The sequence below is a fragment of the Puccinia triticina genome, chromosome 6A, assembly GCF_026914185.1.
Source record: "Puccinia triticina chromosome 6A, complete sequence".
Classification (NCBI taxonomy): domain Eukaryota; kingdom Fungi; phylum Basidiomycota; class Pucciniomycetes; order Pucciniales; family Pucciniaceae; genus Puccinia; species Puccinia triticina.
The window spans coordinates 3,174,232-3,200,120 of record NC_070563.1 but is presented as its reverse complement, the minus strand read 5'-3'; the positions used below and the strand labels follow the sequence as shown (position 1 = coordinate 3,200,120).

Sequence of the window (25,889 nt, the reverse complement as noted above, 5' to 3'; positions counted from 1 at the left end):
CTACAGTGCAGGGATGGCTCTGAGTACCAGCTGGCAGGTACCCGGTGCCTGTAGGCGGGTACCTGTCTGTTTTTGCAGGCTCCCGCTGGCGGATGCCGGTGTCAGAGATTAGTGAAAATTCAGGGGGGTACCCGCACCCGCCACAGGTACCCTGGTGCCATATGCTATCTCTGTTTACAATATGCTTGCAACATCCCTTAAGCCCAAACTTGACACAAGTCCCTCGTACCCAGTATGGCAGAGGGGCGCGAGGCGGCGTGTGCAAGGATCTGGTTCCCGCCCGGTAAGTCCATCTCATCACATCCCCTACCCAACCCCAAAAGTTCTGCGCGTGTGGTGCGCGGCCGATCAACTTGATCCTGCTGTCTCGGACAGCTTGATTTTTGAACAGTTTCTTGGCTAGACTATTAGAGGACATCGGAGTTGAACTTGATGATCTCGAGGGAGAACTCAATGAAGAATTTGATGAAGAACTCGATGGAGAGCTTGATGATGCCCCCTTTGGTACTTTGATTGGTACTCTCGGCATGTCGGCGGTGGCTGTCTGTTGTTGATGTTCTGAGTTCCCCCTCAGGGATTGTAGCCAACAACTCCGCAAGACCGCGCCAAGGAGAGCTTACCGAGAGACTTACAGAATGTCCTGGGCCCTCATGTGAAAAGAGGTATGGCTTTCATACTTTCACGGTCTGATGGCACAAATTCCAATTGGACATTGCAATGGAAAAAAAGAGGATTTTGAGGCAGTTTTCTTTTGTCAATAGAAAATCAGGTCGTCAACCTATGAGAAAGCTACATAGCACAAAAGATGCGCATCAAGACAAGAAAGAATTCTATGTATTGGAATTGTCAACTGAGGGCGTTGATTTTTGTATATCTATTTTAAAGAGGTAATTTGAGTAATTTTGCAATGCTGCCAGCCCCGCGACCCAACTTTGCGCATAAGCCTCTCTACAAGAGTGTTGCCCCCGCAACAACCGCAAAGAGGCTGCTCAAGCTTGCCTTAAGCCTGTGTGCCTCACAAAACGCAGCACCGTGTCTTATATGATTCTTTAAGTTTGCAATGCGGCAAGCCCACAAAAGCTAGAATTTTGGGCGCGTAGAAAATAAAATATGAGGTTTTGAGATTAATGGTTAGGTCCTGAGACAAGCAGCGGCGTAGCCGCGCCTATTAAGAAGAACCCATCGCAACAAACAGGTCATAAGCTTAAGGCCCCGTTTGGCACTGATATAATTATAGGTGATATAATCGCTGATTAATTCAATAAAAAATACAAAATTCAACATAAAGCCTCCAAATTTTTTGTATAGGCAACCTACAGTGCTGGTCTCTTCAACTTTGAAATCAGATTCAACTGATTCAGCCATCTTCAGCACCATAATACCATTATATCACTTTTGACCAATATGAAGTGATATAATGGTATTATGGTGCTGAAGATGGCTAGATAAGTTGATTCTGGGTTCACAGTTGAAGAGAACAGCACTGTAGGTTGCCTATAAAAAAAATTTGGAGGCTTTATGTTGAATTTTGTATTTTTTATTGAATTAACCGGTGATTATATCGCCTATATTTATCAGTGCCAAACAGGGCCTAAGTTGTGATCATTTTGTATCTTCCTGAAACGCGTATCACATTTGTGCCGAGGTTCATTCAAAGAAACACGTGTTAAGTTTTCTTGACCTGTTTGGGACTCAATCGCGATTCGGACTATGAAACATGACAATCCCATGAGATCCCGTGCCGGTTACAAAAGATCCTAGCACGCCCCACCATGAGCCCTGGCCGACGACCAACCCTTTGACCCATCATGTGGCTCCCTCAACATTTCCTCGTTTTTGTCTTGATTAGCCAGCTCATACTTGACACCAACGCGTTCCTCGATGCCACCATATCAAAATTTTGGCTTCCTGCCAGGCACGCGCCAGCCGAGTTTTTGGTTCGCAGCCCAAGTCGCTCGACCTGCTTCCACTTGCACATGCCGCAACGTATGTACACACCCGGGCGAATCGGCAAAAGCGCCTGCGCCCACCTGACGCTTCAGTCGTACATGCGCCAGGTGGGCGGTACAGTACGCCAGGATGACCAGGAGGGCATACTGACGCCACCATGTCACGCTTGGGGTCGTGAGGGCCGTGGGGGCGCCAGTATAGGCCGCAGGTGGACAGCTGCCCTTGACACCATCAGTCCGGCGCCCGTGGGCGATGCCACCCAAGCGTCTTGGTTGGGGCGGCGTCCTATGGCGGCGTCAGGTAAGGACGCTGCCGTTTCGCACCGGTCATGATCGCGCCGGTGACAGATGCCATGAGCGCTGCGCCACACAGTGGCCACACAGATGCCAAGCAGTCGGCCTCGACTGCTCGGCGCCACGTGTACGCGAGGACTCACGAGCTCGACGGGATGCGCCGGCCAGTGAGCAGGCCGGGGGATTGATCACCCTGCCGCCGACCGGCCTCTGCCTGCCCCGAAGCGCACTTGGACAATGGCATGCGTATCAGTAAGGCACCTAATACCATAATTTTATAATACACCTCCTGTGTCACTACCGCCGGCGAGGCTTCGTAAAACGCCTGCTCTTCGTAACTCCGCCCATTTCGATCCATTCCCCACACCAAGACTTCGATTCAAGACATCCGGCACCTCATTTTCCGGTGTAATGTTCCCCAATGACGAATCAGGTTAGCAATCTCAAGACCTCAGTGTGGATTACGCGCTTGAAGCGCGCTGGCTAGCTGATGATTGTTTCGGTGTTGATCATTTAGACTACACCTACACCGCCAATGTTTACTACTGCAAGGTATGTCCCAGGTCGACGGGGACGAAGAACTGGCGCAAGCATCTCGGCACGAAATCACACAAACGAAGCGTTGCGGAGCGCGAGGCTACAAGCAGACCGCGACCGCCTTCGCCTGACGGCATCCCACAAGCCGGGCCTCCAGCAGTAGAGGAAGAGCACCTTGCATACACGGAGCACTCTTGGGCCTGCGGGCCGGGGTTGATTGATCTCGACCAGTACGCCCCCCCTTCACCGTCGAACGTGCGCGGTCTTGTCGCCGACCTCGCCGCGGCCCATGCTGCGAACCGCTCAGAAGCCAACGGGGTCAGTCAGGCGTCAGTGGTCCCCGACTCGCACGGCGGCCTCCTCAAAGACCTCATGACTATCGCGGCGCACAAGGGCGATAATATGGAAGAAGATGAGCGGCCGATTGTGCGCACTGACAAGAGATCAGATAGGGTTGAAACCAGCGCCTGGTACCCTTTCAAGAGCAAGTTGGTCAGTCCAATGCCGCTCAATTCTCTTTCCACCAACTTTTGACTGATTCCATACTTTGGGTGGGAAAACAGGACCTTGTTGGTTCGCTTTTGATCGGTCACACTCGCTCGATCCTCTCGAGATCCCTCTACACAAGGCTATCTTCCGTCTTGGAGGTATGTGGACTAAAACTACCCAGCTGGGCGACTGTCCGGGCGTCTCGGACCAGGATTCAAGAATTACTTGATGCCAAAGTTCAAGCTGCCGTATCGGTTGTCGATACACCTTGCTACGCCCTGAGTACCAAGAAAATAATAAGCCAAGTAATCAACTATGCCCTTCACTTTTATTCCTTATCAACAAACTGACTCTTGTTTGTATGATGTACTTTTCAGGATCTGGCTAATCCCCTCGTCGCTAAGCATATGGAATATTATCCTGAGTCAACCGATGGGTTGATGGTGTCAAAATTCTCACAATGTGGAAAGTGGTTGACCGGCATGTCCCGAGAGCACCGGGCTCAAATGTGCAGGGTCAAGGGGAAAGATTTCTACATTTACGAGCCAGTGCAGCTGCAATCGAATCAGGTTGTGATCCCAATTTTTTTGTATACGCGTGGTGGTGTATTACATGCAAAGTGCTGGGAGGTTCCTAGTGATTATGTGACATGGCTGACCGTTCACAATCGCCGCACAAATACTCTCAAGATTCAACTGCCTTCGGGGCTCGAGTTTCGTGATACACGCCTGCTTGCGGTATCTGTAGAGCTATTTTCCCGTGACTACCAGGAGATTCGCTGGACTGATGGGCGGAGGCTGGTGGATGCCTGTGGTGGTAAACTTTATGGCAAGCACCCAACCCATGTGTCTTCAGTCTTTTCCTGCCTCTGCTTTCTTGACTGATCTTTGCCTCCTCTGCCTAGCAACCAAGTCCATCTCTGTTCATGAGGTGATACAGTTCCCAAATGCTTGGAGGGAGAGATCACATAAGAAGATCCTCTGCAATGTCCCCATGATTCTCTACTCTGATGACACTTCTGGCAATGTGTCAAAGCAATTCAACAAGCATATCTCTTTCTATTTCACTCTGGCTGGCCTTCCACCTCACATATCTAACCAGGAGTATAACTGTTATTTCCTGGCAACGTCTAATTTGGCTTCTGCGAGTGAGCTCTCGGAACAACTTGTAAAAGAAATCAAGTAAGATCTGACCGTTCCGTTCATGCCATGTCATGCCACATGCTTCTTGAGCTGATGTCCATGCGGGTGGCGCTCTACTCACTCAGCGAGATGTCCACAGTTGGTTTTGAAGCTTACGATCAGAGTATTTCCCAATCGGTCTGGGTCACATCAACACTGTTGTGTTTTCTTGGCGGCTCTCCAATGCACGCCGAATTGACATGCACGCCAAACCCAGGCGCGGCCCTCCACCCGTGCAGGATGTGCAAGCTTTCAGTCCGAATGAAGAAGTTCAAGCAGACGAAGACATTCATCCGACAGTTCCTGCACCGCAACTCGCTCGGTGAAGAGGTATTTATACACTTGTCCTTGGATTAGCGAGCTTGGGGGCGGGGGCTGATTGTTCGTGAATCGCCACAGGTCCCAGTGAGGCCTCGGGCTTGGTCGCAAACTCGTAAAAGATGCCATGATCTAGTCAAGACGGCGATCACTAAAACCTTCAATCAGTCTACCATCAAAGGGAAGAAGTGGGGGATCAAGGATCCTATAACAAATAGGTTTATTGCAAATGCGAGGCTCGACTCCGAGTTGAAAGCAAAGATGATGAGGTTGGCCAAGGACAACTCCAACCAATTGTGCAATCCAGTCTTAAAGCTTAAAGGTAAGTATCATAAATTCTCATCAGGCGGGGGTCCTCCGTGCAAAGTTTGGGGACTTTGACTGATGACCACGACTGGGGACTCACTCCAGATTTCGACGGGGTACTCGACACGCCGGTCGAAGTATTACATGTTGTTTTACTTGGGGGAAGGCGGAGCAGGACGACCCACGCGGTGGTCCATTGGCGAAGCTGGGCTGGCGTTGCTTGTCCGGGGGCACCTTGCGTGAGGCATGCTGGGACTTGTATCAAAAAACCACCGGGGCTGCAGGCCGGGCCGGCCCGCGGGCGCGAAGACCGGGCCCCCCGAATTCCTAGCAGGCTCGCAGGACGGGGCTCCCCCACTAGTCATAGCCCCCCGGTGCCTGGCGGCGCAGCAGCGAGGGGGCACCTCGCCCAGACCTACATGGGCGAGGTGCGTCCTCATCTTAGGGTTACTAGGCTCCCACCGACTAGATATCCACCCGCCTGCCCGCCCGCCGTTGCGCGCCCCCACAAGACTGTGTCCATCCGAGATACCACTGTGTCCATCCCATATACCGCCTTAGCCCTACCCCCTTCGCACCCAAACATTGGGCCCCCACCACCACCATCTCGAGGCCCTCTACTATTTCCAACTCACCCGCCGCGAAAGCCCTCTACTATTTCCAACTCACCCGCCGCGATCAATGTCCTTTGTGCCAATTCAGGCCACTCCACCTGCCCCGGGCCGCCGCCCGGATCCTCAAGACGATGATGATTGTGAGTGCACTACCCCAACCACCCCGCCAGTTTGAAAGGACCTCACCTGTCCTTGTCCGCAGCCGACGATGAACGCCCAACTCAAAGACAGCGCCGCGAAGAGGGCCCGCCCGCCCCCAGGCCCCCATTTAATCCCTTTGCTCACAGGACCCCGGCGGTCCCCGATGGCGAACTTCCCGATGACGGCCTCGACCCAATCCCCATGACACCAGCCAATCAGATATATGCTCACTTCGCAGTTGTCCCGCTTTCGGCCGATCTGGCCACTCATTTTGAATTGGTATGAGAACCAGACAACCTGCCCCTCCTCCCACCTTATCGTCTCCCAAGCCTGCCCCACCCCTTATCCTACCCCTGGCATTCCCGCCCATCCTTTGGCCCCCTCCCCGCTGACGAGCAACATCCGTCCTTCCCCACACCCCTACTCCCGCGTGTGCCCATGACAGATGCCTCAGGCAGAACAAAACAGCATGTTATTCTCCATGCTTGGAGCCATCCTTCAGCGAAACAACCCCGGCGCCCCTCCCGCGGGGGAGGCTGCCCGCCCCATTGTCCTCAGCCAGGCGGATCAAGTCCGAATATTTGAGTATCTCCCAGCTGTCAAGGTCAGTCAACCCCCCGCCCCCTGCTCCCCAACGCATCTCCCGCCCGCACTAACATCCACCATATTACCCAGGACCCAGGAATTCATGCGAGAAGCGGCCCGCGACGCCATGATGATCAGCAATGTCAAAGCGTACGCCAGAGACACCCAAGAACGTTCTGTATTCCGCATGGTCATGGTGAGTAAATCACCTTTTGACCTAGTCCGCGAATACTGAACCCGCCTCCCGCTCATCCCCTCCAGAACTCACTTCGCCAACGGCCCGCTCAATACCAGCGCACCCACTTCCCACCGCAATTTTTAAAACACGAACGCGCGGCCCTCAATCATGTCCAAACTGAGGTGAGGAGGCAGATAAAAAATGTCCGATACATGGTGCGCAATCATGCGCTCACCGGCGTTGTCCTCAGTCATGGACACACCGTCCTGCCCGCGATCCCAACCTTAGATGACTATGCCCGTGAGCTGTGGAGGTTCTTAATGGGTACAACCACCAGAGTCACGGATACACAAGTCGACACCACGCTGGCACACAACCCCCAACTGAAGGCGCGATTCGCGTACATATGACTGGCGACCATGTCGAATCATTTCGACCCCGCCGCAAGGACGATCTCGCATTGGGATCAGATTGACGCGCAGCTCAACGCCAACAGACCACGAAGCAAAGATTATGTGAATGCGTAAGTTGTCTAGTCTGAGTCACTATGTCCGCGACTCCGCAGCTGACGTTGCGTACCCTATCAGGTGGACCGTACTTGTAGTTGAGAAGGATCACGAGATGTTCGCCTCTTCCCCCCTGGTAGATGAGGTCGACAAGCTCAGCTGCCGGTGCCCAACTGATGCCGAGGTGACTGCGCAGGTGGCGCTTATGGCATGAACACTCCAGCCCGGCAATCATGACACGACCTCCCACGACCTCCGCCATGCAGTCCCCCCTCTGCTCCCCCTATGCTCCCCCTATGCTCCCCATCTGAAGATAGCCCCTTACGTAGCATAATTTGTACCCCAGTGATCTGTGAAATGAAAGAGATTCCAGCCAATCATTGGCAATCCAGCGTGATTAACATAGCCCCCTGAGCCCCCTCCCAGTCGGCTGCGGCTGTTCTGCCGGTGACTGGCCGACGCCAAACGGCTGACGGAGCCCAAGTGGTCCTCCCGGCCTTTCGCCCGGCGCCGTGGGTGACCATCCCCCATCGTCGTGCCCGATGTCGCAGCCGCTGGCCCCCGGCGGGCCGCCAGGCCCCAGATGGCCAGCTCACCAGCTCCCTTGGCCCCGCCCTCTATCGGGCCCGCCTACGCCCTACCCGACGGGAATCAGCCAGGCATCAGGCGCCCTGGCATGCGTCAATGGGAAGCCAAATCAGTCAGCCCACACGCCGCCCAAAAGACAGCCTAACCTACGGCCCCCAGGCGGGGGGAGAGCCACCCGCCACCCGCCCCCCAAGAGGACAGAGCCCATGTCATCATGCGGCCAGCCGCCCGCCCTGCAGGCATCATGCGAACGACCTCAGCGGGCGTGCACCCGTCATGATTTTGCCACACGCCTCTGCGTCGCAAGTCATAGGTGTCGTCCAATGGTCGTATGGGGGGCGCCTGACCTGTACGACATATGAACGGTGGGTGGCGACGCCCAGCCTACATGTGGCAAAATCACGACATGCTGGCGTAAATCTCTTGCAGAGGCAGCCGGGCGCCACGGAGGACAATCGGTGGGCGACCCACTTGTCCCGGTGTGTACTTACAAGGTTCAAACCTTTACAGCATCCTCCGTGCCGCCACTTACTTGTCCGACTTTGCCTCTTAACCCCTCAGTTTTGACCTACCCTCATGAACAAGCAATTGACTATTTCAACACTCAATTCAGCGGTTGAATCGATACCCGCTATGACGAGAACCTCCCTCAAATCAAAGACATCAACTTGCAACAGAAAAACCTTGTGAATCAAGTGTTAACCTATCTTGTGGTCTATCAACCCGTGTCTCTTGAACATCTGGAGGGATGGTGCCAGTCACTCGCCCATGTAGTTGATGCCGTTCAAAGACATCACGAGATTTCTGTTTCAATTGTCTACACTTTTTATACTCTCTTGCTGAGGTATCACGCCAACCTGCATGTCAAGGATAGAATCAGTGGCATGTTGGGCCAAATCACAAACCAATTATCCGGTATCTGGGAGGCGGAGATGGGTGATCAATGGGCACGGGGTTTGTGGTTACAACTATATTCCTTCTTCTTTCTGGGTGACATTTACTCACAGGTATTCATTCGTATTCTACTCCTATTTCATGGGGAAAAAAAATCATCTTTCAGCGGTCTACTTCCCTCAGACCGGTCTGCATCTTAATTTTTGTTAGTAATTCAAAATTCACATCAAAAAAAATTTAAAGTGGAAATGTCATTGTGATTCTGATCATGTTTTGTAATATACATAAATCTTTATATTGCTCAGGTAAATGGGAAGATCTTGGGAAGCTGCTAATCGATGAACCAAGGTTGACAGTTCTGGGAACAGCAATATACAAATGCGACTGGCAATTTATCTTTGAAAATCTAGGCCCGACCATCGGAGAAATCTTCTCAATTAAACCAGCAACCGACCTATCTGCTCAGACTAGAGTACTCACAATAGCTATGCTCTATTTCTTGACGAAATGTGATGATAGGCCTATTATTCAAGAGCAAGCTGCTGGACTCATGAAATCTGTCACAGTTCACCCCGAATGCTTTTTATTCAAGTATGAACATACATTGATGGTGAAGTTGTTAAAATTCTACACAAACCAGGTCAAGGACCGGGAAGCTGCACTAGTGCCCTCCTTGGAATCACTATCAATAAGTTAAAGATCTGCTCAGTGTTGATCTCTTCTCCCCTACAAAAGATGGTGGTACTACCTGGATATTCACTCATTTATATTACTCATCCCCAAAAACTCTGCCTTTTTCTCTCAATTATATACCCTACTCTTGCTCATCATTATAGCCAGTTATCATCTGGAACATGCATTCAAAATTAAAAGTGCAGTATATAGAGCTGTTCAGTAAGATTTATCAGCTATTTGAGTGTTACTTAACTTGTTGAGCACTTTTATCTTTGGGTCAACCTAAATGCACTCCAAACTTTTACTTTGTGCACTCCACATTTCTGGCTTTAGGGGGCCAGCCCTCCAAAAAAGTTGGAGTGCCTTGATTTAGTACTCCAAAAACATGGAGTCCCTAGATGGGCACTCCATGTTTATTGGAGTATACAACTGGGTACTCCAAAATTAACCAAAATAGGGGAGTGCAGCTAGATGCATTCCAAATAAAAATGGAGTGCAAGCCCAAGCACTCCACCCTTTCAGTGAAGGATTATGGATTTGCACTCCAGCAGCCAAATACCAAATGGAGTGCATTGGGGTGCACTCCAAGTCTCCTTTTTTTGGAGTGCCCACAGCACATAGCCATCAAGCAGGGCACACCCCACTTGATGACTGGCCATTGAGTAGAGTACACTGACCAGCCATCAAGTGGAATACACCCTCAATGACCATTTGGTGCTGGTCACTGCGGGGAAAAACATCTCATCAAGATGACCAGTCTTTGCCGTCATCACACCCGGCCAGCAAGTGGGATTTGTACTCCACTTGACAACCAACCATCAAGCCATGTACGCACCCCACCCAGTGGCCAACCAGAGGTGTGATTACCCTCAACAGACCAGTCATTAAGAGGAGATATCAATCCACTTGATGCCGGTCTTTACTGGTGTGGTGCTCCATCCCAAGCCACAAGTAGTATTTTAGTATCTTCTTTTACATATCTTCATCATTAAACTGTCTATTACCCCATAACCCTTCACAAATACTTCATTATTATTGCATATTCAGATTCTACACCTCATTTCACCTATAGTCACTCAAACATAGTACCCCTTTATCTTCAATGGTTCAATAGTTACTAGAGGCCAAGGCGGCTTTGCCGCTGCAAAATTTAGGTTCAGTTGACCCACCTTCTGTGTTTAATCTCACTACCCACCATTCAAACTTTATGCCCCCACCCACAAAGCCCCCCAGTATCAGTCCATACAGATACATCAGACACACCAGGTTATCACTGCATTTTTTACCCCCCTCTAGTCTACCCATCCTTTTAAACAATAATCATTCCTTCCCTGGCCTGAAAATATCTGTTCATCATTTCAAATTTTCTAAGACCTGCTTGTAGTCTTGAACTCTCTTAGCTTAAAGTGCTTGTTGGCAAGTTGTGCCACAGCCACTGTGGGCACACAAGGGCTCAATCTTGTGTAAGTGACTTCTGAGTTGCTTGTATATGTCTATTATGACTTGAGATAAAGTTTGGCTGGCACCTGTAGAATTCATGCTTGATATTATTATGGTGTTCAAAATTGCATATGTCACGGTTTACATAAAATCATAAAGCCAATTTTGGCTGGGAGATGTCAGTGTGCATAAAACTTAAAGTGACATCTCCCAGCCAAAATTTCAGTTTATGATTTTATGTAAAAAAATCTTATGCAAGTTTGAACACCATATATGCCCAGCTATACTCTGCAAAATGGTATCATCTTGGATACATAACTGAAAAACAAAAACTTTTTTTTGATGGATCACAGGCTGTTGGATTTGGTTTATGTTATTTAATTCTTTTGTATAGCTATACCATAAGCTTACTTGCTGACCCCTCATGTTCATTCAACAAAATTTTTGCCTCAAAGGCACAAACAAAAACATCATGAGAAAGTAAAAGGAAAAAATTGCAAAGTAATTCTTGATCAACTTGCTTGGCTCACTTCAGTACTACTTCAAAAGGAGCAATTTTCCCAAGCAGAATCTTCATAGACAAACCAGGAATGCATATATCAAATGGAAAATTGGGAGTGGGCAACCTACACACATGAGGCAAGGATGAAAGGATAGAAGAAGAAAGGAGAGGTCACCTTCTTAAGCAGTATTCATTTTTAATTTCCCGTTCAGCAAGCTCCACCGTCGCGTCTAAGAGGTCGGAGGGGAAAGGATGGTGGACAATCTCGCGGGCGATGACCCGGTTGAACAGGCCTGCGTCGTGTGTGGAGATGGCTGAACTGGGTCAAATATTGATCCCCCTTTGTCTGCTTTTCCCCGGAGAAGGGCGGTGGGAGAGGAGAGCGCGTAGTGGGCGAGGACGGGGGTTTATTTGGTTGGGGAGGTGAACGAGGAGGCGAGGACAGCAGAACCAGGCGTTTGGTGTCGATGATCATGTCGGGAGCTTGACGGATCTCGTGTGGTTTGAATGTAGATGAGTTGGGCTTGAGAGCAGAATCAGCCAGGCATGACCATGGACGAGATCAGAGGGAGTTTGAGGGCAGGACCCGGCCGATGAGTTCTGGTTGGGTGCATGTGAGAGGGATGGGCACGCGGAGGATTCCCACAAGGCTATAGTCCTGCCCAGCTGCCTTCTCCGAGTTATCTGTGCTCCCCACCCAGGGCAAAAAAAAAAAAGAGTTGACTGGCTAGCCCGATGAATTCCAAGACAAACAACTTGCACAAGGATGGTAGTAGAGGAGAAAAGACTTGAATAGCCCCATGCTCCACAATAGACCAATCGCCCTGATTGACCACTTCGACTCGCTCGAGGACAGACTCATGACCTCCTTGTTGTCTCGTAGCTGCTTGTCCATCGTTGCAATCTTCCGCTTCAGGACTTCTTTGACTGCCCTGACCCGGCTGCCCTTGATCAGCATGATTCTTCAGCAGACGGGGGACCGGTGTTAGTTCGCTAAGAATTCGCGTAATATCGGAGAGTTCCTCCTGATCCACTTTGTCTTGTTCTTGCTGTTCTTCGATATCGGATGATTAAATCCAACGCGGGATGATTACCCTGAGAAATTTCATAAAGTTGAAGATACCGACGGCGAGTTCGAAGTTTCCAGCGGGATAGACATCCTGTAGAGCGAAAGAAATCCCGCAGCCGAGGAGGTTAGAGAGACGTTTGAAACGGCCGTTCAGATGGTCGAATTTCAAGCTATATTCAACTCGAGTGAGCGTTCTTCTTGCATTTGTGATGGGCAGATAGACTATCGCATAAATTAATCGCGCGCAAATGGTGATAGTTTTGAGATGGCAGACCAACAAGCCCCGGCCCCTGCCCCAACGACGACACGCTGGCGCAATTCTTCTTCCTCTTTTCTATCCCTTCAGTTCGTGTTTGCTGCGGACATGGTAGATGAAGCTTATCAATGAGATGTGGTTTTGATAGAAGTCGTAGTTCGACCCTTTGGTGACATGGACCGGGTACAAGGAGTTGACGAGACAGAACACTGAGTCTGTGAATACCCCCGGTGGAAGAGAATTCTAAAATATTAGCATCTAAGCCAGCATGGAATACGGGCTCTGAGTTAGATGAATGCAAGAGATAACTTACCGTATTAAAACTATGCAAACGATTGGGGGCAACATCTCGCCTGGATTCCGGTGATGGTCAAGAAGAAAACTGCTGTCGAGAGAGGGATGATGGCAATAGTTTCCAAAAGCTGATTGGCGGATGGCCGCGGCGGTGGAGACGGTTTGTTGTGGCTGCTTTGGTTTTTGGCGTTCAGTTGAGCTGGCAACGGCATAGCCGCGGAAACAAGTGCGGCTGATGTACCCAGTGGCAAGAGGTTCAGCGGGCATATAAAGAGGCCACCATGTCCAGAAGGAATGTCCCCCAGGGGTTCCGGTTTCGTCCGCCCCCTCCCTGGAAGCCCCCTAGTTGCTTGATTAGGCCCCTCCTTGACAGCTCTTTCACAGAGTTTCTCACAACCGGCCCTTTTTTGCTTGTTGTGCTGGCACAGCTGGAGGGTCATCCATAGGGCCTTTGGGTCTTTGGGGATATTTTGAACTGCTGTGTATATTGTCCAAATTGTGTGCTCTTCTGTTGTGTTATTTTTTAAATTATAAATACGCCAAAACTTAGATCTAGGTTTCCACGTTTGTGTGGATTTAAGAAACTTGGATAAAGGATATAAGATTTACATAAAACCTACAGTCTTCATTAGTTAAAACACTCATTTCATTAGTAAATTACTTAAATCATTATAGTAAATTCCTTTTACAGATATCTTCTTGCATATTAAACCCTTTACATACATTGCTCATCATGTACTATGCCTATTGTACACATTACATCATTGGATCTGTGCTTACCTCTTTCAGTAGTGCTCATCATTACAAGTTGTTACTATATTCACATCATCTTCCCCATTTGTAAAATCTTTCTTCCCATAGGCAGAATTCATCTGGATTTCTCATCCTTCAGCTGAACATAAGACAGACTGTTTCCCCCCCACTTGTAGATTCCCCAGTGAAGATTGTGCAGAAATTATAGTAGAAATTCATCATCACCCATTTGCTTATTGAAATCATTGCTATTGCCCCTCAATCATTGCTATTGAACATTGCCCATTGCACCTCTGAACTCACTATTGCTATTGAACCATTTCCATTGCTTCCCCATCATCAATCATTACCCCAACTCTCTCATCCTCAGTAGCCAAATAGTAGTTAAGCTCATAGTACTAGCTCCTAAGATCAGATAGAAATCAGCCACAATGTTGTTTCTTTTCTTATTTTTACTCTCATGCCCTCAGCATTAGTCAGGAATGCAGCCTCACCAGCACCCTTGCATAGCTTACATTAGTACTAGTGTTGCTGTCCATCTCCCTTCCAAGCTCTATTCCCCCCCTTTGAGTAGTTCCACACCGGTCATGGAGATCAGGAGGTGGCAGCCGGCATTGAGTGGTGTGTGTGTGTACATAGCAACATCCTGGAGTATACCCTGCTTGATCATTGTTGGACATCAGATATGTATGGGGTTTAAGTTGTAGGCACTCCAGCTCTGGCTGGAGTGCACAGTACTGCACTGCCCTTTTGATGAGGAGAAATATCAGGAATAGAGTTCTGGGGGAATGCACTCCAATCTGATGGAGTGAGACTCATGGGCACTCATTACATTTCCTGGCCACTGGAGTTCTTTGTGGTGCACTCCAAAGAATCTTGAGTCCCCGGTTCTGCACTCCAATTGACTTGGAGTACTCTAGTCTGTACTCCAACAATCATTGGATTTCACACTCCATACACTCACTTTTGGAGTGATTTTGGGTTTTTTGAGTGCATTTAGGCTGACCCTTATCTTATTGGGTACTGATGTGACATTGAATATTCATCATCCTGAAATACAATGTGATCATCTTGTCCTTGAGAAAATTTGAAGGTCTGAAGGTTTATTTATTTCATTAATAACAGGTTCCACTTCTTATCTTCTAGACAAATATTTGTAACAATTTATGATTTGTGAAAGAAATTAATTGTTACCTGAAAGCAGGTTGAGGAGCCTCTGCTTAAGTTGTTTGGGGAGATGAGTTCTCCTGTTGAGTAAGAAAGGAATAGGGTCTTGGTCGTGAAATGCCGCTGCTAGTATCTGTTCTGAGTGCTTGTGGTCAGCGTCATTGATGTCGCTCAGTCCTCCTTGTTTTCTGTGCTTACTCGGCCAGGATTAGATCCTTTCTTTTGGGCCTAGCTTAGACATTTTGTCAGGGATGTTTCTCTGGCGCTGCCTAATCACCAGGGGAGATATTTTCCCACTCCCCAGGGAGTGCCCTACTGTAACTTTTTTCTATAACTGTGCTGGAGCCCTTTGGTGAATGAAAATTGGATAGGTATGAAAAATAATGGAAGTCAGCTGTGGAAACCAGTTGTAAATCAGCCTGAAATAAACCATAACTTGCCAAGAAATAATCCAGAACTAATCTAGAATTCATCCAGAACTCATCCAGAATATAGGCCTTTCTTGGCTCCATGACCAGTGTGTCCTTTTCATGGAGATGTGAAAGGCCCAGCCTGTGATATTGTCCCCCTCATGTACTCGCGTACATCAGGGGGACAATTGGTGTCTCAACACAAAGGTTTTACTTTTCATGTGGACATGAAAGGCCCATCCTGTGATATTTCCACATGAATGTACACGTGTACATCAAGGTGACTATTAGCAAAGTGCAAAAAAGTTCACTTGCATGTGCACATGTGAATTTTGAAAAGTAAAATTCACCAGATCATTTTTGTGAGGAGGCAAGGATATCTGGACAAACTGGAGTGGCACTGCAGTCCAACCTTGACTTAACTCAGAGTTTCACCCTATTAAAAAAAATAGAGGACAAGGCGGCTGCGCCGCTGCAGGGTGTAATTCTGTACCTCTGTGATCTCCCCAGCCCAGGCCACCAGGAAACTCCCCCATCTCAACCTGATCTCTTCCAACATGGTTTAATATTCTCTTGATTATTTTACTTGAATGTAATCTCTTCTCAAGCTCAAATTGTTTTGCTCAGGCTCAATCAAGAAGTATTCCTTCCTCTATGTATCCAGTTGTCACACATGTGTCACGGATTGCACACTCATAGTTTGAGAGGATGGAGATCCAGACAGCTTCATCATTCTGCAATCTAACAACTTAGGATCTGTCAGCGGTGGTGATACCAAGCTCTATGCTCTTCTAGCTACACCGGCTGCAAGATGTTGCTGCAGTACAGATGTAGCAAAGAAAGGAATAGAACGGCTTCTAATTTATAATCTTGTTCATTCCTCTGGAACGCCTTGCGCGTGATATCGGCTATGAATGACAGACTGAAGCAACAAGATACAGCATTAGCTCTTCCTAGAAAAAAAACCCAGCCAGATGAGCATCCCATGTCAAGAGAAAGCAAGTAGAAAGAGGGGGGAGGGACAGACCGGCATTGCCGAGTGCTTTGGATTTGCCGCCAGGGGAAACTGCAGGGCCAACAGATGCCAATTCTCAGCTCACTCAGATTGCCCTCTCTTGTCCTGCTTGTCGCCGCCGCCACCACTACCGAAAGTTTCAGCCGCCTCCCAAGCAAGAAAAAGGCAGCAGAAGAAGGAAAAGAGGGTACATACATCAGGTTGTCCACTGGGAGCTGCAGACAGGTGTGCAGCACCTCCTGGATTCCGCTGTGGAACTACTCTGAGGGAAGAATAGAGCTTGAGAGGGATTTGGTGCTTGAAGGGCTGCCTCTCAGGGGAACAAGAAAAATAATATAAGAGTATGGACTCTTAAGGGAAGGTGTGGCTATGGAGATTCTTGAGGTATGTCTAAGGGTTTACTTTCTACTAATCTAATAGCAAGGTAAAGGTAATGTAAAGTCTGTCCAACCTGATATATTTGGCATAGACTTATCAAGCTTGTCCACTCTGATTTGATGGCATAAGCTAGGCTAGTGAATGGTGACCAGTGATATGGATTGCTGGGACAGGATCTGATGGGGAACAAAAGGTAGGGCCAAAGAGGGCAGACTATATACAAAATATTATGGGGATGAGTTGTGGTTGGAAGAAAATATGAAACAGTGAAAATTCTCAATCAAGGGGCTGAGGCTGAAAATGTTATGGGGATGGAAAGTTCTGGAATGAGGCTGGAATGTGGAGAGACAATGAAACATCAGAAGAAAGGGTTTACATATCATATGAGAGTCTGAAAAGGGAAGGGCTGAAACCAAAGGGGACAAGGGGTAACCAAGATGAAATCTCTATGGTTATTACATGTGTGGCTAATGCCAAGATGGGGTTGTTATGCTGGATTGGGAAGGGAGGAAAAGGTGATGAATATCCAGGGTCTTTCCTAATATTCTGGCTCTGTCTGATGGGTGACTTTCTCCCACTTGTGCCTAGCTGGGAGCCTGAGGAGTATTGAGTTGGTGTAGGTGGGTATCCAGAAGGTGGGGAAAAAGGGTGAAGAGAGAATGGGGGGCCTGTTGATGGGTATGAGCTGTCCTGGACTTGATCTTTAAGGGAGGTGGGTGCTTGAGCATTCCAGAGAGGGTTATATTGAGGGGAAAAGACTTTTATTTTGGTGCCATATTCAGGATTGGCTTACCACACCGCAGCCCGCATCAGTTTTCTTAGTGTGGCTACATACAGGTCAGAACCCTTTCTAGGAAGGCGCTAAGCTTGCCTAACTCTAATGGTGGTGAGATGTTGCCAGTTATATTGGCTGATGCCGACGGGAGGGGTGATAATAAGTTCGGCCAACATTCCCTGCTGCCCGAGCCTGATATCTTGGGCCATCTTCCTGTTTATGTTGAGGTTGATGGCGACGGGTGCAGCAACGTTGCTGACGGCAAAGGACTGGTTGTCGGGCCAAGCGGGGAAGTGCTTGCTTTCAATTTGTTTGGCAGGGACAACCCTGAGGAGGACGGAAGGGTTGTGGGTGAAGAGTGTTCTTGAATGAACTCAGGCCAAGCAGGGTGGGCGCCTGGCAGGCGTGGGTCTCCAGCGTGTATGCCTGGACTCCAGCAGCGGGACAGGCAAGTAGGAGGGCGGTGGTGTAAAGATTTCCCTCCCGGGTGACGTCGAGGCAGGTCAATAGCACCTATGGGTGATTGGAAGAGCGCCGGGTCTTTAAGTTGAGGACAGAGTGGGGAGTCAAGGGCAAGAGGAGCATGGTCCAAGCTGGCTAGGATAGGCAGGACACTGCAAAAAAAACTTGGTCAACTGCTTGCAGTTGACATGCAGGATACTCAAGCCAAGCTACCATTGTAACTCCACCTGAATGCACAAGTGCCTTTGTTGGCACAGTCACTGTGCAAGGTGCACAGTGACTGTGCATTGAAGCTTGGGTTGAGTCAAACCTTGGGTAAGGCTGGTGTAACACCACAAGCTTCCTCAGAGTTACCGCATGTCAACTGCTCACAGTTGACACAGTTTTTTTTGCAGTGGGAAGGATTGGAAAATTGTTCCAAACGTTGTGGTAACCCTGTTCCTGTTCATACTATCACCCTCATATCACCTAAACCTTTCATAAATACTTCATTATTACTTCATATTGAAATTCTACACCCCATTTTACCCCTAGTCACCCACTCATTTCACCTAGGATTTCCAAATGGATCAGCAGTTATTGGCATGTATAGTTTTGGCAGGTATTTTCTTCATACATATCCTTAGCATTATTACATACATCATTCATTAGTATCATAGCTACATAGGACTGCAGATCTTACACAACTTCATTACTCATTTTCCCCTTCATATGAATCAGCAGTACATTCCTTCATAGCTCTTGTAGTTATTACCAAATGCTCATCATTATTTCATCTTCTACATAGTTACCTTTCATGTACACTCCTTGGTCATTGCACCTTCATCATTATTGCTCATCTTCAGATATTGTTACTATGTGCTCATCATGTATCACCCCCCTGTAGTACTTCTCACATATATAAACACCCCTCTAGATGTTGTATCCCCATCATGCACTTTCAACTACATCCCCTCTGTAGCACCTTTTCATCACACTTAGATACACTTTCATCACCATAGAAATATATCCCCCAGCATATATCTCATTACACATCTCAGACTGACTCCCCAAGAGCTTCTGCTTTTCCCCTTCTCACTTCTCCTCTCTCACTCAGTAGGATTGATACACCTCAGACTCATAAAGTGTTAAAAGAGAATCATCAGCTACACCCTTTTCTTTTTCTTAGTGTAACCCTCTCTCCATCAGCATTAGTCAAGAGGGCAGCCTCACCAGCACCTGTAGCCTCTTCTACATTATTAGTAGTGTAGTTGACTATTTCCCCTCACAGCTCTTTCCTGATCTTTTAGGAGTTCCACAACGTGAAGAGAGACGCTGAGGAGGATTCAAAAATCAGGGGCCTTTCCAACAAGGACGGTCAGCTTTGGACAAGCAGGGACTTATTCCAACGCTGAGGGGACCTGTTCAACCAAGAGAGGACCACTCCAACAAGGAGGCTGGGAGGGAAGGATGGTTGGAGGTTCAGGTGTGTTAGCTTTGGGTTAGTGTCTGGTGAGCCCCTGGAAACTGGCTGGCTACGGTTGGCGATGATGTGGTGTGGCACTTGCAACAACATAACAACTGAGGGTGGTGCGGCGTGGCATTTTCAACAAGGTAGCAACTGAGTATTGCGCGTCAAGGCCTATTGAGGCGTAGACACAAGTGGTGGTGTGAGTGCGGGTGTTGAGTATATAAGGAGCCTCTGGAGTGGGGGATGAAAGCCAGGCAACTCCCCCGGCTGCGTTTCCAGTGGGGGTTTTGTCTCACCCCGTCCGCTGTTGCACTTGCGCAGTCTGGCGGGGATTATTTGTTGGCCCCCCTTTGCTTAACCGCTGGGGGTGATCCTCCCACTTGTTTTTTCACCCTGCTAGACAGGGATGGACAGTGGGCCACAATATCTCAGCTTGCTGGATTAGGTGGCAGGTTGCGGGTTGCCTTTTTGAATAAATTGTTGTAATGTGACTTTGTTGTGCCGTGCATTTTATGTGGGGAAAACCCTGGCCTTTTTCTTATGATTTTTTGTAAAGGGGAATCCCTGGAATTTCTTTTTGTGATTTTGGTATTTTGTAGGGGGAACCCTTGAATTTTTTTTCCATGATTCTCAAGCTTTAATATACTTGGATGGTTTCTAAAATTTTCATTTTTTATCATCCAAGTTTATCAAAGACACAGTTTTTCCACAACATAAAAAAAAAGATCATGGGTTCCCCCTTACAATTGGACAAAATACAAAAAAAAAAACATAATCAACCAATCACACGCGCCACGCTCCCCATCGCCTAGACACTGGCAAGGGGAGGATGAATCCAGCCTAAACAATTCTCCTTTTGGAGACATCCCCATGGTTATTGGGCTGAAAAAAAAATGTATTTACATGCTAGATTAAGTACATCTGCTGACTGTCCCAGGTGCCCAAATTCCCACCCAGCCGTGGGTGGACCTCATCCAGTATTACCAATGCAAATCGCCGGCGCTTGTATTGGTCATACTGGCACGGACCAGTCATTGAGGAGGGGGGGAAGTACCCCTTATGCCCCCCTGCTCAATGGCCGGAACAAAAATTCCATCAAGGGGATTAGTTTTTTCTCCTCTTGATGACCGGTTGGGGCCGGCATCAAAGACATAGTGAGTTGTTCTTGAAGGCCAGATGCCAGGTCATTGAAGGCAGTGTGCACCCGTGACAATGACCGGCCAGTACCTTTGATCTGGTCTTTAAGGGCAGGTACATACTACACACTCCCTTCGATGACCTGAACAGACGGGCCATTGAGGGGAGTGTGTACCTCCTCTTGATGGCTGTCTATCAAGTAGAGTGCGTTGCTCTCAATGACCTGTACAAACGCCGGCCATTGAGAGGGCATTTTGCACTCCTCTCTATGGCCAGATGTACAAGAAATTAGACAGTACACACCCAACATTGAGAGGTCAGCCTTGATGACCGGTACGGACCAGCTACCCGGCCATCAAGCAATATGTGAGGAGTACTTCTTCCCCTCAATAACCGGTCCATTCCAGCAGTTAAGCTGTGTTCCCGCTTGCCGGGGAGGCTACTGCCAATGGGCAGCCGGTGATGATGCCTTGCCAACGGCAGCATGCGCTCATCCAATTACCTACCTGTGTTTTTTTAGTTGTACATCATTTTTTTAGCCCTTTGTGCAAATCAACAACCATATTCATTTATGATTGTTTAGGCTACATTCAGGTTCGCCTGGCTGAAGCATCCTCAAGCGCGTCATCCACCTGCAAAGGCCTGCATCGACGGAACGTGAAACCTGAAACTCAATCCCAATTCATCCAACGTTTGCGCTGCTCAAAACCTTCAGAATCCTCCTCATCCTCGTCGAACACAAATTCAAACAGCAGACAGAACAGAACTCGACGTAAATGATCTGTCATTCCTACTTCCCCTGTTCCAAAACTCACCCAAAACCAAGAGCCAAGAAAGCCAAAAACGTCGGATTCCTTTTTCTCTCTATACCAACGACAATGCAGCGCTGGTGCCCACTCGAGTTCTCAAATTAAGCAACCCGGCGCAACATCTGAAAAACCACTGGACCTCTCCGGTGCGGACAACCTCGATTCACACGTATTATCAGTCCTATCAACTGGAGGAAAGAGGAAGAGAAGAAACTATGGATTATCACCGGAAGCTAAAAAATCCAAAGAACTTTGACCAAATCAAACTCTGTAAGACTTACATTCCTTCGGGGGTACAATTCTAGAGTCATCGGCGACCAATAGTTACATCCTTGACGACGTGCAGGAGACGCCGAGAGTATTGAGGGATGCGTATTCGGATCTAAATCCACATCTGCAAAGGTTTGATATTGAAACTCCTCCCAGCTACGCCTACAACCACTCGAGTCAACCAATCGAAGACCCAACAAAGGAGCAACCTGAGCATACCAATCAATACCAAATGCATCCAGAATATCTTAAATCCTCCGACTCCGAGACTCGAGTGCACAAATTAAACTCCTTAAATACACCAGTCTTGTACTGGGTGCAATTTTTGGGCAGCAGTTCCCCCTTTATCGGGTTCACTGGCACAACCCAAAAAACGCAGCAAGTGCAGGTCTGGTGGATTTTTTAAGAAGTAATCCGACGCAAGGAGGACAATTATTAGGCCAAGCCATCAATACCTCTCCGCGTGGGATGAGGACACAATGCCTCATAAAGCTCCTCCTTTTATATTCTTCGTTTCTTTTGTTCTCAGGAACCATCGACACCTCTTTTGGTTCCTGAGAACAATCACCTTATAAGACATTCAATTACTTTTCCCGGCCAAAACTGTGCCCCTTTTTGCTCGTGTGTACATTTTATAAATTACTCTACCCGGCGGACAGCGCATGTCCACTCCGTCTAGCAATCTTTGAATGCATTCCTGCCTAATGCGCGAAACAGCGGTAGCTTGGTCCTCTCAACGGTGAAAACCTTGGCTTCCGGTTAAGTTAATAGCCTCCGGTCATCCTGTATAGGTAAAAGCTTTGGCCATCTGTTGTACTCTTCTGACCGACCCGTTCATCCATCACCCAGCCTGGCCCGCCCTCAAGTTCCTCCCTCTGGCCAAGTGCTCTCCTACAACCGGCCAAATATCCATGCCCTGCTGAGCCCGAGATTCCCCAGCAGCAGCTCGGTCAGACACACCGGCTTCTTCCTGCTCACTGCCATCCCCTCCCGCTTTGTTAACCTTGCCTAGACCCTCCCATCCCACATGCACGTTTTCAGCTTGTGCTTCTCTAAAGAACACCAGGAATGCTGGTTGAAGTGAAGGGCCGTCAGACAGGAAGCTAGAACCAAGTCGTCTAGACACGTTGGTCAGCTCAGACTCACTTTCTTGCTCAGGATCAAGGAGCTCCATAAGTCCTCCGTTGTAAGCAAAACCCTCCGCAAACGCTGGATCGCCGCACTCAAGCTTATCGCCCAGTACGGTGCCTACCTACACAAGCACCCATTATCATTGTTGCCCTCACTGACAGCAAGCAAGGGCTGGGAATAATCAAGAGCTTCGCGCTCCAATCAGCAGGAATAGCACAAAGATGAAGGACTTGTGAGGCTTGACCAAAGCCAGGCAGGCTGGACTGAGCTCTTTGGTAAAATCCAAATAGGATATGCTGTTGAACATCGGTGGTGCTGCTCTTGGCATAACTTGAATCTGTAGCCGTTTGCGGCCAACTTGTGGAGAGTCTTGTATTTTGTCTCCCCTGCTCTTGTATATCAGATTGCCAGACTTGGGCCAGACTTCCCCAAATCCACCCATCTCTTTGTATAGCTCCTGCATATTACCAGGAGTCTCATCTGATGAGAATCATCTCTTTCCTCTTGGACACTTCTCTTATCTTTCTCCACTACCTGTACTATTAGGACGGTTCACATAGGGCCAAAATTAACAATTAACAAGACCAAAATAAAGTTTATCCCTTGGGCTGGGAAGACTTGCTGATTTATAACATCAGCAGCGTTAAATAATCCCTACATGAACCGTCCTATTGGGTTCACACCCTTTTCTCATGTTTATCTTCAAAGAATACTATTCTACTTTGCAAAATCAGCCCAGAAGCTGTTGTACCAGGAAGTGCCATTGCATTTCTATTGGTAACACAAATAGTTGCTTCCCCACAGGCCCTCCAATACCATTGGCCGTCTATTTTTTGCAAGTCCTTCACAGCAAGAGCGGTGGTATGTCCAGATACTGCTCCAGCACATGAGTCAGTGATCTGAGATGCCAGGACGGTAACATTTAGGGAACCAACCAAATCTCAAATACTTCTTAAGATTCACACTATGAAATGTGCATGTCTGCAGCTGTGGCGGGATGGCTGGGGCCGGCACTTGTACTTCTGCTGCATTTTTGGTTCTTTGCTTTTGATTTTGCAATGATTTTGACTGCCTCAGGCCACACTCCCTTTACAACCAGGATAGGCCTGTTGTCAGCCTTAGAGTCATCACAGCTGACCTAAAAGCTGCCTGTTCTACCTTTGTTACATATAAATTACTGTATATCTTTTTCATCTTAAGAGATAACCTTATTTTGACTTCATATTCTGTTTCCTCATGCAAATTTAACCCTAGTTACAACTTATCACTTCCTTGTAACTATACTCCTTCCCTGAGTTATTGAGTTGTGGTGCACTTGCGCAGTTGTGACGTGTCAGCGCTACCAGGCGCGCCAAACCACATGTACATATGTAAATTACATAAGCAAACTGTGAAAATTTTCGTAGTCAGGATCCCCCTTGCCTGAGGTGGATCTACAGACTTCAGCACACCAGAACCACCACCCAGATAACTCCAGGATCACCACCAAAGAGCCTACTATACTCCCAGTATACCTACCGTCACAGGCGCCTAGGATATTGACAGTAAGTAACCTCTTTCACTGAACCTTGTTTATCTCAGAGGTACAACTCTGTGTCTTGCTTGATCTGCTCTTTCTTCTTGCTTTGCCTCTTCCTTGATCACAGGGCTGTCCCTCCACGTCTACAGGCCTTTGCCTCCATCTTGATCTCAGGGCTGTCCCTTATTATCATTTGGCCTTTGCCTCAAATCTAGGTTGCAGGGCTGTCCCTCAGGTTTCCCATTAAGAACCTTGACTGTCCAGAGAGAAGTCTAAAAAACTGTGGCTGGATTAAACTTATCTGATCCAGATACCCTCCTGAGAGGAAGCTGTAGCTCTTTCTAGCACAGAATAGCAGCACTCTTCAGAAGAGTAGCATTGCCAGTGGACGTGCATTCCCACTAGAATAACCTAGTACTCTTCTTCTTTCTTATCCTGCTTGGTTTCTCTCTCTCTTTCTCTTTATCTCTTATAGTTGTATTTTCTTTATCCCAAGAAATCCAACTATTGCCCCCCCATTTCTTGTGTCCTGTTGTCACTATAGACACTCAGGCTCACACCTGTATTTGGTGCTGTTTACATTTCCTAATTTGATCTGCCCAGCAGGCAGTTGAATTCCTGATTCCAAGGTGACTGTTTGAATTCAACTTGGTATTTAGCAGCTGAGTGGATTGCTTCTGACAAGTTACCTTTGAAATACAAGCATCTGCTGTTTATTGTGGTGAGCCAACTCCTTAAAGTCATCCCTTATTCAGGTCCACCCCCGGCTATACACTTATTTTTCTTTGAATCACCACTCTTGGTCATATCTCTTTGTAAGCGCCGTTTGCAGTCACTACATATGATCTTAAGTTCTGAACCGCGGCCCTGCCGCGGCTTTTCCCTAGTCTTTGATAAACGACAGCGAATCTCCCGGCAAGCCAATTGCATTGATCCAAATAAGACCAGCTCCTCTAACCAAACCTGATCTACCCCTCTACCCAACTTCGCAGATAGATCTACTGAGCAGAACTGCAGGCAGAAGAAGGCTCTACTATGCGAATGGCTTAGCGCCCCCCCTTCCTGACTGGCAGTCTGCTAAGTCAGAAATATTACATTGTCTCTCTCTCCTACACAGATCTGTTTGAAAGTAAAGCTTTTGCTGTTTTACAGAACAATCTCACCGGTAACATAGCGGCAAGTCTTCTTTGCTCCCAAGACCCAAATCTCTGTGTATATTAATTACCTGCATACGTGCTACTCCTCAGAAAATCTGCAAGCGCTACAATGCTTGCCCTGAGAAATCAAAAACTCTTGAGTCCCTTGTAGAGAATGAAAAAGCCAAAGAGAAGAAGGATTACACAAGGTTTACTCCAGTTCACACGGTAAATTAGATTTCCTTCATTAATACGTCCAAACCAAGAGCAAAAGTAACTAATATCAAGAACTATGACAGTGGCTTGCACTTTACCTGCAAAGGTCTTCAATTAAATCAGAAAAATCCAGGTGAACAGTTGCTGGTTTTGTTCACAACAGCTTATCAAGGTACTTTGAAAGATTCCCATTCATTTGTAGTAGAGTTAACATCAATTACCAACACTTGAATACTCAAGAAACAGTTTGAATTGATCTGACTCTAAAGATATTCATCCCAGCTTGCCATGAAAGCGTGCCCGTATTGAGCAGATCTCTTGAAAAATTGAGGGCTAAGGAGAAAGTTGATGTTGAATTGGGAAAATGGCTCTCCACCTTAGAAAATATTGTTGTCAGAATCCAAAGTTTCTACAAAAAAGGAAACTATTGCAAAGGTCTTTGAAG

At 47.9% G+C, this 25,889-nt stretch overlaps 3 protein-coding genes across 3 annotated transcripts; 2 read left to right on the top strand and 1 right to left on the bottom strand.

Moving 5' to 3' along the window:
• Window positions 1–2,654: 2,654 nt before the first annotated feature.
• On the top strand, window positions 2,655–3,314 carry PtA15_6A393 (uncharacterized protein; the record flags this gene model as incomplete). The annotated part of the gene is made up of 2 exons (XM_053170093.1): window positions 2,655–2,676; window positions 2,761–3,314. The coding sequence occupies 2 exons, from the start codon at window positions 2,655–2,657 to the stop codon at window positions 3,312–3,314; spliced, it is 576 nt and encodes a 191-aa protein (XP_053021319.1).
• A 1,376-nt stretch (window positions 3,315–4,690) lies between these two features.
• On the top strand, window positions 4,691–7,312 carry PtA15_6A392 (uncharacterized protein; the record flags this gene model as incomplete). Its single annotated transcript, XM_053170092.1, has 9 exons — window positions 4,691–4,780; window positions 4,850–5,090; window positions 5,180–5,502; window positions 5,636–5,828; window positions 5,891–6,108; window positions 6,275–6,610; window positions 6,676–6,992; window positions 7,041–7,115; window positions 7,180–7,312. 9 exons carry the CDS (start codon window positions 4,691–4,693, stop codon window positions 7,310–7,312), a joined length of 1,926 nt encoding a protein of 641 aa, XP_053021318.1.
• Window positions 7,313–11,368: 4,056 nt separating this feature from the next.
• PtA15_6A391 (uncharacterized protein) lies at window positions 11,369–12,155 on the bottom strand (the record flags this gene model as incomplete). Its single annotated transcript, XM_053170091.1, has 3 exons — window positions 11,369–11,516; window positions 11,599–11,720; window positions 12,063–12,155. 3 exons carry the CDS (start codon window positions 12,153–12,155, stop codon window positions 11,369–11,371), a joined length of 363 nt encoding a protein of 120 aa, XP_053021317.1.
• Between the last annotated feature and the right edge of the window lie 13,734 nt (window positions 12,156–25,889).